This window comes from Vigna umbellata, chromosome 1, assembly GCF_029865625.1.
Source record: "Vigna umbellata cultivar VRB3 chromosome 1, Vumbellata_1.0, whole genome shotgun sequence".
NCBI classification, from domain to species: domain Eukaryota; kingdom Viridiplantae; phylum Streptophyta; class Magnoliopsida; order Fabales; family Fabaceae; genus Vigna; species Vigna umbellata.
This window is the reverse complement of record NC_142165.1, coordinates 27099700-27114194: the sequence shown is the minus strand read 5'-3', so window position 1 is coordinate 27114194 and position 14495 is coordinate 27099700. Positions and strand designations below refer to the sequence as shown.

The 14495-nt window shown below is 33.1% G+C and overlaps 1 protein-coding gene across 1 annotated transcript; it reads left to right on the top strand.

Annotated features, from left to right (window-relative positions):
* Nucleotides 1–1728: 1728 nt before the first annotated feature.
* LOC124847270 (filament-like plant protein) lies at nt 1729–7161 on the top strand. Its single transcript, XM_047324724.2, has 5 exons — nt 1729–1993; nt 2589–2793; nt 3674–4013; nt 4426–6209; nt 6540–7161. The coding sequence occupies exons 2-5, from the start codon at nt 2680–2682 to the stop codon at nt 6933–6935; spliced, it is 2634 nt and encodes an 877-aa protein (XP_047180680.1). The 5' UTR covers nt 1729–1993; nt 2589–2679; the 3' UTR covers nt 6936–7161.
* Nucleotides 7162–14495: the final 7334 nt, after the last annotated feature.

The window sequence follows — 14495 nt, the reverse complement described above, 5'->3', positions numbered from 1 at the left end:
AATAATAATGATTAATAATCATTAATAATACTATTTTTCTTGAATTCGTGGATGTAATGCTGATCAAATCTGTGTTTTTTATTATTATGCACTTATAACCATTAATAATAATAATAATAATAATAATAATAATGAAATACATAACTTTTATAATTATTATTAAAAGAAAAATTAATACCATAATAATATTTAATATATAAAAATATTTATAATATATTTTTATACCAAATACATTGTATTTTTTATTTATTACATTTTTTTAAAACTATTTATAAACATTTTTTTAAATTAATTTAAAATAATTTTATATTACAGAACAGATTTTTTTTCTTACATCTATTAAAAAATTTTCTTATAAATTATTCATAAATTTTATTCGATTTTTACCTTCAAATACTTAAAAAAAAACAACACAAACTTTATCTTTAAATTAATAAAATTCATCTAGTCATTCTTTTTCAAATCCTTAATAATAACATAACATAAATGTTTGATAGAACAATACCAACCAAAATATAAAATGTTAAAATTTTATGTTATTTTCATTTCTGTTTCAGGTGTGGAGTCGAGAATCACGGTCAAAATACTCCTTCATTCAACGTCGTCTTAGGTATCTGTTACAAGATTATCTTCGGTCCTTAGTGTTCGAACTCCAAGTTATATGGGTGAGTATCTACCAAAGGTATTCTGACGCTCAAGTCAACTTTGTGGCCGATCGATTATCACAGTAAAGTCTTAAATTCACAATAAATATAATCACCTACCTCTTAACTTTACCTATGTAGTTATAATTTTTGAAATGAGTTTTTAATTAAGATTGACCTAATCACGATCCAAAAGCTGATAAATGTGTTTTACTTATAAATATGGTAAATTTGTAATGTGGGTACCTAATGAATACCTGACCAAACAGTTTGTTGAATCGTTGTTCTGTTTGTAAAAATCGAGATTGGAAATTATACTTAAATAATGTTCTTCTAGAAATGTTGACCATTGAGTTAATGAGAGACAGGTTGATCATACGATACAATTTCAATTTAATTGTTATTTTATCACAACAAATTATTCTCCAAGAAACATTTTTCATTTCTAATAATTTCAGTTAAACTAACATTTCTTTTTAAATTACTAGTATAATTATCATCTCTCACTGTGACTTAGTATGATAAATAAAAAGAAAGTATTGAAAATAGAAGGCACCGTAGTAATTGGAGAATAATATCATTAAATAAAATGGAATTAGTCAGGTTTAGTTATGTTTAAATTTACCATATATAGAGTTTTGTTTATATTTAAGTTCAAAGATAAAATAAAAATACTAGAATGAATTGGAAAAAAGAGTGAGAATAATGGGTGAGTAAAAAAATCCTTGATGTTAGAGTAGTTATTTTTCTTAATATATGAAACAAAAGCCTTAAACATGGATTATGTGAAGAATGTATTGGTAAAGGTGCACGGGCGGGAACAAGAACAACTCAAGTTCAAATCAGTAGTACATTAAAAAGGAAACAAAAAACCTTTTCCATAGAAAGCTGAAAAAGTTGTTTGTAGTCTAACACAAACACACCCCCACTATCACACACCCCCACTCACACTAGTAGTACACACCTTTGAATTTCACAACTCTGACGCATTTACAATCACGTGGCCCTCACGTGGCCCTCAAACTTTAATATTCCAAAATAAACGTAAAAGGTAAGTAATAATAAAACAAGAAGAAGGACCTCCATTCATTACCTGTTACTTCCCCCACAGTGGTAGCTATGTGAAATTGTTAACGCTTACTGTTTCTGACACTCTACAGAGTGTTTGCCTACCCTTTTTCTTTATTGTTCCTAAACTTTCTTATTGGTTTCATTTAACACCTTTGTTCCTTGCTTCTGCACTCTTTAATCCCCACTCTGAACTCCCAGCCATTCTTTTGCCTCCATTTATTGTTTGCTTCCAGCTGTTTCTGCAGTTGGGTTGGTTCACTTGGCCTCTCGGGTCAAAGGTATTTGATCTTTTTTTTTCTTGTTTGAAGTCTTTTTTTTTTTATCTTGTTTGAAGTCTTTTTTTTTTTATATTAATTTTTTTCAGTGACTTTTGGGAGTGTTTGGGGCATTTTTAGTTCAATGGCTGAAATGGGTAGCCTATGTTTCTGGATTTTGATTTTTTTTTTCATCTGGGAATTGGGTTATATCCTTTGTGTCTTTTAACCGGTTTTGTGCTTCCGGTTACTGTTTTATCATCACGGGATAGTAAATGTGCTGCAGAATGTTCTGTAGTTGTTGGATTTTAAATTTCAATAGTGTCGGCGAAAAAAGAGTCTCAAAGATGTTCCTAGAATTGTGTGGGATTTAGCTTATGATATAGGAGCTAAAAGATTTCATCTTTTAGTTTGAGTTTTTGTGTTTATGGGCAACATCGAGGAGAATATTTTGCAAAGTTTTTTCTCATATCAATTTTTTTTTAAAGATTAGTTACTTATCAAAGTGGAAGCTTCTTTTCTTAGTTTCTGCTTTCTGAATGTTGGCCCCACAACGTTGGAGCATGTTTGTTCATGTTGTTTCGTCATCACAAAATTGACAATTTGAACTGGATTTTAGGTGGGTTTTGAACCAGGTTCTGAACATTTGGGTTATTTTGGGAAGATGAATGCGCTGCATTTTTTAAGCTAATATTGGATTGTTAGACCCAATGATGGATAAGAAGAGATGGCTGTGGAAGAGAAAGTCTTCTGAGAAGAGCCCGGGTGAAAATGAAAGTTCAGGATCTGTTTCTTCTCATTCCGAGAGGTATTCAGATGAACAGGTATGATGAACAATCTGGAATAGTACCCAAATGGGGTACCTAATCTGAGACGCTTTTAGCATTTGGTTGTCTCAAAATATTTGGATTCACTTTATCATCTCACATACACTAGTCAGAATATTTGAATTAGAATTTTACTCCCCTTTTTGGTGATGAACTATAAGATTCCTTACTTGTTATTGTATAAAGTTTGTTATTCACTTAGTGTCAAGCTAAGATTGTTTCGCTGGTTGTGCTCTTTCTTCTCTTCTGTTGTTCCGCTCAGACGAATATACATAATAGAATTGTTCTTATAATCACTAAATATAAATATTTACGCTTCATACGCTTCATTTTTAATCTTGTGTTTTTGGAAATTGTGACAAAAGACTGAAAAAGTCATCTTGAGTTGACAGGTTCTTTTAATAAAAGTAGGTTCCTCAACTAATTATTCACCCTAGATTCTTAAGGCAGAATCTACCTGTCCCTCCTTTTGGTTTGTCTCCTATGTGAAAAAATAGTTAGATTTCTGGTTATGTTTAGGCATAATTTATTTGAATAAACGATCTGAATACATAACTCATTGATTATTCAAGTTTTATATAGTATTACAAAATTAAGTTCACATTTTTGCAGCCTGTATTTAGTAGTATCTGTTCCGAAAATGAATCCAATTCGGTCTATGTTTAGTGCATTCGAGAATGTATTTGATAGCTCTTCTGCTAGTCGTTGGTCTAATTCAACCTTGAATATCATATTTTTTGTGCCTTCTCCTGGAAATTGGCTTCTGATCCTGGTAGTTTTAGCATAATGTCCATGTCTGAATGAAGTTTACCATCAATTTTCATCCTTTCTTTTCTGACAAGTCTAGTACTTTTGTATCTTTGAAACTTTAAAATAGGAGGGACTGAAGGAATCTCCTAGTAGAAGCAATAATTCACCTGATGTCACATCAAAAGCTACTGTCTATGCAGAAGCAGTTGACTATAGTTCATTTATCAATGAACAATTGCCGGAAGAAGTCACCCCTAAAATTGTACCAGCTACAGGCATTGCAAGTGATGGTTCATCAGAGAAAGACAAAACTGGAGAAAATGAAAACATAAAAGATGTAAAGGAAGATATTCTAAATGATGGGTTGAGTAACATGTCGGAGAAGCTATCTGCTGCACTAGTGAATGTCAATGCCAAAGAAGACTTGGTTAAGCAGCATGCCAAAGTTGCTGAAGAAGCTATTGCAGGTGCATTCCTCTATTTCTTCCTGTGATTTTTCAGAAAAACACTGTTGATTATACCTTATTTCTTGATTATACATACTGTCTTCAATATGCATTGATCTTGTCCAGCTGTGCTTACAAAACAATACATCATCTGAATGTTGAACTAGACAACCACCCCGTAAGTTCCTCATCATAATGGAGGGGTTAGGACTTAGGTAGGGTTTATAGAAATTGAAAGTTAATTGCACCTGAATCACCTTAACAGTACTTTAGATCAATAGGCTTACATGTGACCTATCAGAACATTTACATGCTGACATTGGCATGACAGTTATCTCCTGGTATGATTCTTTGGTATAGGTATTTTCCATCTTTTTCTCTTTCTATCCCTTTTGGGTTGTCTACTAATTGGACCACATTTTCACTAATTTAGGCTGGGAAAAGGCTGAAAAAGAAGTGGCAGTTTTGAAGAAGCAACTTGACACAGTCATTCTCAGGAATTCAGTTTTGGAAGATCGAGTCACCCATCTAGACGGAGCACTTAAGGAGTGTGTTAGGCAGCTAAGACAGACGAGAGAAGAGCATGAAGAGAGTATTTGTGATGCTGTTGCAAAAAAGACACAAGAATTGGAATCAGCCAAAATTAAACTTCAGAGCAAACTCGCAGAGCTTAAAAAGAAATTAGATGATTCAGAGACCAGGTCTTCAATTGACTTTGATATGTATAGAAAGGTAGAATGTTTGGAGAAAGAGAACATGACTCTCAAGCATGAGATTCTTGTTCAATCAGAAGAGCTGGAAATCAGGACAATTGAGAGGGATCTAAGCACTCAAGCTGCTGAGACAGCTAGCAAGCAGCATTTGGAAAGCATCAAGAAAGTAGCCAAGCTTGAAGCCGAATGCCGGAGATTGAGGAGTGTGGCTTCTAAAGCTTCCTTAGTTAATGATCATAAATCCGTTGTTCAGTCCTCATTCAGTGTTGAATCTCTAACAGATGGTCAATCAGACAGTGCAGAGCGGCATACTGCAGTGGAAATTGAAGCTCACAAGATGAATGGATCAGAACCAATCAAGTTTGAGCCAAGTTGTTCTGACTCGTGGGCATCTGCACTAATTGCTGAGCTTGATCAGTTCAAGAATGAAAAGTGCAGACAAACTCCATCCCGTTCTGTTAAACTTGATCTCATGGACGATTTTCTTGAAATGGAAAGACTTGTTGCATTGCCTGAAACTAAGAAGGAAAGCTTGGTCCAAGAGTCAGTTGTTACCAATCAATCCATAAACAAAGAAAGCTCTCTCAGCGTAGACTTTGAGATCATGAATCAGCACATGGATGAGTTAAAAGAGAAATTAGAGAAGGTGGAAACTGATAAAGCTGAACTAGAGATAGCTTTGATGAAAAGTGAAGAATGTATTGAGGAGTCACAACTTCAGTTGAAGGAAGCAGGAGAGAAATTGGAGGAGTTGCAGAGAGAGCTAGAAAATGCCTACAACTCAAAGCAAAGGGTAGAAGATCATCTACTGGACATAGTGGCTGAGGCTCAGACATTATCTGTGAAGGTTGAATTCTTAGAATCTGAGGTTGATAAGGAGAGGGCCGTCTCCAGTGAGATTGCAATGAAGTTTAGGGACTTGGAGGAAGAGTTAGAAAGAAAATCTGCAGAGGTTGACACATTAGAAGCAGAGCTTGATAAGAAGAAGGTTGTGTCAAATAAAATTTCCATGAAGTGTAAGGACCTGGAGAAAGAGCTAGAAAGTAAATCCGACAAGGTTGACTTGTTAGAAGCAGAGGTTGCTAAGGAAAGGGAGGAGTCAGATAAAATTGCAAAAAGGTTGAAGGACATGGAGGAAGTGCTAGACAGCAAATCTGCAAAGGTTGAAGTATTAGAAGCAGAAGTTGCTAAGGAGAGGGATGTGTCTGATAAAATTGCGAAAAAGTGTAAGGACCTGGAGGAAGTGCTAGAGAGCAAATCTGAAAAGGTTGAGTTATTAGAAGCAGAAGTTGATAAAGAGAGGACTGTGTCAGATAAAATTTCATTGAGGTGTAAGGACCTGGAGGAGAAGCTGGAAAGCAAATCTGCAAAGGTTGATTTGTTAGAAGAAGAGTTTCATAAGGAGAGGACTACTTCAAAAGAAATTGCAATGAAGTGTAGGAAATTGGAGGAAGAATTGCTCAGGTCAACTGCTAGCTCATATGGAGAAAAGAAGATTAAGCAGGTTGGTCATCATTGACATCTATATTAAATGTTTTATCATTCATCTTTTTACAAACTGGGAAGGACAAAATTTAGACAGTTCCACAGGTCTTTTGGTGTGTTTGTCCAATTAGAATTACGTTTCATTTTGGTAATATATGTAAAGAGGCTTCTATTAAATGCCAACAAAGATATTGAAGTAAAACTTGAATTAGAAAAGGAGAAATCACTAAAATATCTTACATAGAAATGTATATAACTTTTGTCTAAGGAATTGGTTATATATATATATATATATATATATATATACTTTTTCCAACTCATGTAATGGATGTGGTCTTGTCTATGCCAGGAGGACCTAGCACTGGCAGCTGGAAAGCTTGCTGAGTGCCAGAAAACCATAGCATCATTGGGAAATCAGTTGAAATCTCTGGCTACACTAGAAGATTTCCTTATTGACACTGCAAGCATTCCTGCAAGTCCATCACTCATTGCTCAGGCTGGTGGGGAGATGTGGAAGTTGCATTCCAATGGCACATTTTCACCCAAAAGAGATTCCATTTCTTCAAGGTTGGCTGATGGTAGCTCTTGTCCTCCCTTGAACAAAAATGAGGAGACCTCACCACTTTCATCATCTTCATCAACATCATCACCAGCTATGCCAAATCATGTCAGTTCTGAGAGGAGTAGAAATGGCTTTGCAAAATTTTTCTCTAGAACCAAGAGTGGAATCCGGCTAGAAATTTAGTGAGGATATAGTAAATTAACCTTGGCAGAAGTCATTCTTTTCACTAGCTTTAAAACAGGCCTATGTTGTCATTCAAACAAAAGATTTGACAACATTCAATTGGCATCTATTGTATCATTTCTTTTACCAATCTTGTGCAGGGTTTATGTCTTCTGACCTTTGATTAAAAAGAATCATTTTTTGCTAAGCCGAGTCATAAGTTAGAATAAAGAGTTCTTGACCGATATTCCCTTCTATCTATAAAATCTAAGTTGAAATGATAAAAACTTAGAATCTTAATTTTTGCATAAATTAAAAGTTATCGTTTTAAAGAAACTAAATATGATAAACTTTCACAACATCATGTCTACATAAAGTAATTTTAGCTTATAAAAAACATTTTAAAGTTTTTTTCCCATATAAATGTTAGTAGATAGGTTAGATTGACCTACACTTCAGTGGCAAGGTCCATTATTTGTTTAACAAAACATTAATGGAGTGAGGGAGATTAGGACTCTCGACATCAGGATGGCGTTGGCTGAGCCAACTATGCCACCACCTACTAATTAAATTTCTCTTGAAAAAAATACATAATATAAATAAAATAACTAGAATGTTCAAATTTAATAAATTCTTAAAATAATCTGTCATTGTAAAGTTAAGATTTTGAAATTTATGATTTTTGACATTGATATTATTTCAACTTCATTCATACGCTTTTAACACAAAAAAAACTCATTATTTTTATTACATCTATGTTTTTTTAAGAAAATTTGACAAAATCATTAATTTCCATTACCAATAAGAATTTATTATTAAAGTAATTTAACTTTTACTATCTCAAACTATAAATATTAACATAATCAAATTTTAAGAATATTGTTGCTAGAAAATTGTTTGTACAATAAATGTTCATCAAAGAATTTTGAATGTTCATCTAATAACTCTCGATGTTCATCATCTGATGATAAGATAGACTTTACTGATTTACATTCTAGCATTGATGCATATCATGTATTGTTATTAAACTCTTCCAAGTTGTTAGAAGCTTTTCAACTTACAAGAAAACAAAATAGAAGAATGTCAAAAGAAAATGAAGATTTGAAAAGTAAATTAACATTGTCTCGTAATAATGTTAAGAATTTGCAACAAAAAAAAAATTACCAATATGGAAAGGCAACTAAATGTTTTGAAAAGAGAAAATGAAAAACTCATTTTGAAAAATAAAAAGTTTGAAGAAAATACAGTCATTGTTGGAGACGCTAGACGTATCGAGCTCCTCAAACACAAAAATCATAACTTTCATAAAGTATTAAACAAAACGTTTAAAGAAAATGAACGTCTAGGACTTCTAGTCAGACGATGTAGACATTCGTCGAACAAACGAGGTTTAGGGTTTAATGACAATGACTCTTATAGTACATTCGAAGTTAAAACTGATCATTGCTCTAAAGCTAAGAAGGACAACTATAACAAAGCTCTAGCATTTGGAAGAAGAAAAATGAATCAAACTAACAAAACATGACCCAATGAAATATGGGTACCTAAAACCAAAATCATCTTTCTTACAAATTTGCTTGATGACAGCAAAGAAACCCCAATCATGGTACCTAAATAGTGGATGCTCGCAACACATGACAAGTCAAAAGTCTATGTTCCAAGACCTCAAGAGAAAAAAGGGAGGAATTGTCACATTTGGTGGAAATCGGCAACGCAAAATAATAGGCATTGAAAAGATAGGTATAAACACTTCCCTCTCTATTGATAATGTTCTTTTAGTAGATGGCCTAAAACATAATCTGTTGAGCATAAGTCAATTATGTGACAGCAGGTATAATGTTACTTTTGATGAAAGCCAATAATCAGGGTCTACTAGTATTTACTACAAATAGACAAAGTAACTTGTACAAAATAGATCTAGATGAATTACATGCTCAAATCGTCTCATGCCTGATGTCAATAAAAGACAATGCAATTTTATGGCATAACAAATGTGCACATGCAAATATGAGATTAATCTCTAAACTACAACGTTATGACCTCGTAAGAGGATTGCCTAAAGTATAATGCAAGGATACACAATCTTTGTTATGCCTGCATGAGAGGTAAATAGGTCAAAAAGTCTTTTAAAAGCAAAAAAGTTGTTTCAAAAAGACCTCTTGAGTTGACTCCCAACACAAGATTCAGCTTCATCAACCACTACATCTCTACTAATTGCAACTTGTCTAGACTCAGGATCATACAATTTATACCCTCCAATAGAATGATATCCAACAAAAATTAGAGGCACCCCTTTATCATCTAATTTTTTTCTCAACTGATCTGATACATGTTTATAACACACGGAATCAAAAATTTTCGGGTAACACTTGGTTTTACCTCAGACCATGCTCCCTCTAGTGTAATACCTTTTAGCCTTTTTGTTGGAGATCTGTTGAGGATATAAGTGGTTGTCAATATTTAAAATGGTTTTATTCTTTTAGCCTCTCCCCATAGAAAATTTAGGAGACCCTTTTTCTTTAGCATACATCTGACCATATTTAAAATGGTTTTATTCTTCCTCTCTATTATACCATTGTATTGTAGGGTATAAGGAGGGGTAATCTCATGATCTATACCCTCTTCTTCACAAAACTTCTTGAATTCCATTGAGGTATAATCTCCTCCTCCATCTGTCCTCAGGATTTTTATCTTTTTCTCACCCTACATTTCCACCATATTATTGAATTTTATGAGAACTTGAAGTACCTTACTTTTCCTTGATAGCAAGTATGTCCAACTTTTCCTGGTCCAATCATCAACAAACAGCAAGAAATACATGTTGCCTCTAGGTCTTTTAGTTTGAAAAGGACCACAAACATCTAAATATACCATACTCAACTTCTCTATTGTCCTTTGAGGCAAGAACTTCTGAAAGTTTCCCCTAGTTTGCTTGCATTGAGCACATTCTTTACACATTGCTTCAAGAATTTCAACCATTGGCAAGCCTTTAACCATCTCTCGTTGACTCAGTTGAGATAAATCTCTAAAGTTTAGATGTCCAAACCTCAAATGTCATAGCCACTCTTTTTTGTTTTCAGAAACAACAAAGCATTGATGTTTGACAACATTCATCATCGCACGAAATGTCCTATTTTGGGACAAATGTGCTTGAATGATAAATCTTTTATTCTGACCAAAAATACTGAGACAATTATCCTCCCTTTTCATCATAAATCCCTTTTGGAGCAGCTGACCTAGACTTAGCAAATTTGTTTCCAGCCCTGGCACATATAACACTTCATCAATCACAACTTCTCTACCATCACTAGCTCTCAAAACAACTCTACCAGATTCCTCTACTGTAAGACTCCTATCATCAGCAAACTTAATCCTCCCTTGCATGGTTTCCTTCATTTTTACAAACCACTCCTTCTTCCTAGTCTTATGTGTTGAGCACCCTAAATCCAAGTACCAAACTTCATCATCTGACTGTTCTTCATTTTTGTTGGCCATTAACATTACAGTCTCTGAATATGAAGTGTCATCTTATGCAAGATGCACTCTTTCTTTTGGTTTGTTCTTTGCTCCATCCTCTTTCCAACATTCTTTTGGAAAATGACCAAATTTCTGACAGTTATAGTACCTTACCTTCTTTTTATCAAACTTCAATTCTTTATCTTCATCAGAGTTGGTGTAAGATTTATTCTTTTTTCCTTTTACAGGATCACTGGATTCTTCACTCTATTGTTCCTGTGATTCCTTGTAATTAATGCTACTTTTGTCACCCTTTTTGAACCCTTTCTTACCTTTGTATTGAGATCGAGCTTGAAGCACTTGTTCTTGACAGTGTCTTCACCCATTAATATGGTATTCATGTGCCTCCAATGAATGTTGGAGTTCTTCAATCTCCAAGATCTCCAAGTCACGTATTTCCTCATAGCCACAACAACATGATCAAATCTTGGAATTAGGGTTCTCCGAATTTTGTCCACCACATACTGATATGTAATGCAATCTTTACATGCCCTCGTAGCATTAACAAGCTCCTATACCTTATCAAAATATGTTGCCATAGTTCCACTTTCATCAATGGTTAATATTTCAAACTGCCTTTTCAACGTTTACAATCTCACCATCTTGTTCTTGTCACCATCCCCATAGGTTTTCACCAATATCTCCCAGATTTCTTTAGCAGTAACAACCTTTGAGATCTTATTAAAGATCTTTGTACTAACACAATGATAAAGCAAAATTCATGCCCTACTGTCAAGTTTCTGATGAATTTTGTGGTTTTGTGGTTTCTTTTATCTTTATTAGTAGTTTTTGAGCTCAATTCAGGCATACATTCACTTATTACATCTACAACATCTTGGAAACTAAATATGACTTCCATCTTGATGCGCCAATCATCAAACAACTTGTCATCAAACACTGGAAGTGGCCCCTGTATTCCTCCAAACCCTGCAATATCTTTCTTGATCAAATCTTGAAGCTTCTTAGATCTCCTCACCTCTAGGATTTTTCACTTTCAAAAAACACTTCTTACTTGGATACACACTCCAGCATACCTTGATCTCACTCACACTCCACAAAAATCTTTTTGTTAAGCTCTTAGTATCATCTAGAGTTTCAAAGAGAAAAAAGAGAGAAGTTGTAGAAGAGAGGGAGAAAGTAGAAGGAAAAAGAATAAGATAAATGTATAATGCTTTTTTGATTTTCATTACTAAAAGTGAATACAATTTTACAATGAAAACCTATAACTGATGTTTTGATTTACAACAACAATTTTATCGTCCTAAGTTAACCTACCAACGAATTGGAACTAAAGAATTTTCTATTAGTATTTTTCGTAACAACTTAATCTACATTAGTCTTATATGTCTGAAAATAATTAGGGTTGATTTATATTTTTTATTTATTTTAGATTTGTGGAATGACGTAACATAAAAATTGTAGGATGAACTATTCTGGTATCTTTTTTTGAACATTTGTTATTAAGTTCACATTGAATTATTGGGTTTTGGTGACTTATTAGGTTTTGGTGACTTATTAATATAGGGCTTTTCGTGAAATCTATTAGGATAAATTTACAAATATTATATTAGGTTCGTAATTTTGATAGGTTAATAATGTGAATCCAACCTAATGTAACTAAAAGTCGATAAATATGATACAAACTTATGCGAACTAACTTGTTGATGTAATATATTAATATTAATATTATAAATAATTAAATTATGGAATTAAAGATATATAATTATAAATAAAATAGGTTGAAAGATAAATAATATCAATATAATTATAATATTTAATTGAAGAATCACTAGTATATGTAGTTTTTTATATTATTATATTTTTATAACTTTTTGTTTGTGATTGGAATTTTACTGTTGCGATACAGAAAACATTATCGTTTAAAAGTAAAGTATTTCTCTTGTAACCGTTCCACATAGTCCTAAAGCCATAATCAATAGGTTAAACTCCTTTAGTAGTTTTTATTAATGTTCGGTTTTTCTAATTAGATTCCTTTATTAATTTTTTTCTCAATAAAGTTTTTAAAAGTGAAAAATTGACTCAATTGGGGTTCTTACCGTTAAATTGAGTTAACGGGTTAAGTTTTTGATGACTTGCAGGTTGATGTGGTTAATTTTTAATACGTGGCATAAGCACAGGTTGTTACGTAAAATATATGATTAAAAAGAAATTCTAAGAATTAAAACACAAATTAGGGTTCATCATCTTCAACCACTTCTTTCATCTCTTCAGTGTTTATGATGTCTCTAGGTTTGCAGGTTGGTGATTTGTGAAAAAAAGGACTCACGGAGATGAAGGATGCACTGATTCTCGCAATTGTCGAGGAAGAAGAAACGAAGGCGCTAGAGCTCTCACGGCATGGTCTCACGACGACGCAAGGAGTTCGCAATTCTCGCAAAGACGCTAACCAGCCTGGAACACTCTCTGGGACAATTTCAATCAACCCCATATCATCAAGGTCCGCTCAGTTACCAATAGACAAAGAGTAAAGTCCATGGCAGAGGAAAACTCTCTCAACCTTAGATCCAAGGTGCTCCTTCAATCAGGAGATAAATTTGAGAGTACTGATATGAAATTGTGGTTCTCATTGTTTATTTATTATTTTTCTCCCCTCTTCTTTTTCTTAATTACCTCTAATTTATTTATTATTTGCTTTCTTCTTGAATATTCATAGAAGTAGTTGAAAAACTAAATTCATTTTAGCTTTTAATTTTCTTGTCTTACATTATTTATTGGAAGGATTATCCAAACAAAATTTTTGATGCCCTTTTAAAAGCACCAATAAACTATAGAATACAAATATGTTGTCTTTACAAATTGAATCTCCTTTTAAAGCTACAAGTTATGTAAAAAGTTATACAGAATGTGACATCTCCTTTTAAATGAATCATAACATAAAATAATTGGATGGTTATTATATTATAGGTCTGGAATTTTCTATTCAAAAGCTAGCAAATAATCAACCCACCACTCATTCCGATATATGACATAATTTACGGATAAAGTTGGTAGAATCAGATAAATAAAATTTACAGAAGAAAAATTATTCATTTTAGGAACACTATACTGGAACATGTGCTTGTATTTCTGCAACAGAAGCAAGTGGTCAATGTTTTCAATAAAAATTGTACATGGTTTCAAAATGTATGCTGATAAAAGACCTCCAAAATCATAATTTTATTGAATAAATTCCATAATAGAATTTTATTAAAACATGTGAACAAACCACTGGCCAGAGAACTAACACCTCCAAACAAAATATCTGCATCATCAAAAAGAATATGTGATTAGACCTAAATTATACTAAAATTGTGAATCAGAAAAATTAGGTATAGCTAGTGAGAGAGGAACCCAACACTTCCAGCACCATACTACTATCCCTCAAATTTTTACTAACATCTAACACCAACTCTTCCAAAAGAGAAGTTCGGAGAACAAAGTCACTAGAGTAGCACGGCTAACCCTACCATCTTCTCCGCCGAAACCCCGTCCTCTTTGTGATTAAAAAATAACTATGTATCGACCAAGTGAAGGAGCTTGAGCTTCGGGCAATTAGACATGTCATCCTCAATGAAACCTATATATCTCAGATCGAAGGTGCACGTCACAAGAAAGGACTCCAAATTAGGACACAATGTGGTGATGGATTCAATTTCATGAAACTTTTGTGCTCGAAGAACACTCTCATTTTCAATTTTTATCAAACACGAAAGCCCTGAACAAATACTCTTTCCAGTAACGATTTCGCATAACGAATAAGACTCTCCTTCAAATTTTTAATCCTAATTTCATTGAACCCTAGTTCATAATCACATTATACATTTCAGAAAACCTAATTTTAAAATGTATAATGTAATGAAATTCCACATAACAACATCTGCTTATGTCACGTGTTAAAAATTAATCACGTCAACCTGTCACGTCATAAAAAACTTAACTTTGTTAATACAATTTAACAGCAAATCCAATTAAATCAATTTTTCACTTTTAAAAACTCTATTAAAAAAAATTAATAAATAGATCTAGTTGAAAGAATCCAACATAAATAGAGATTACACAAAGATT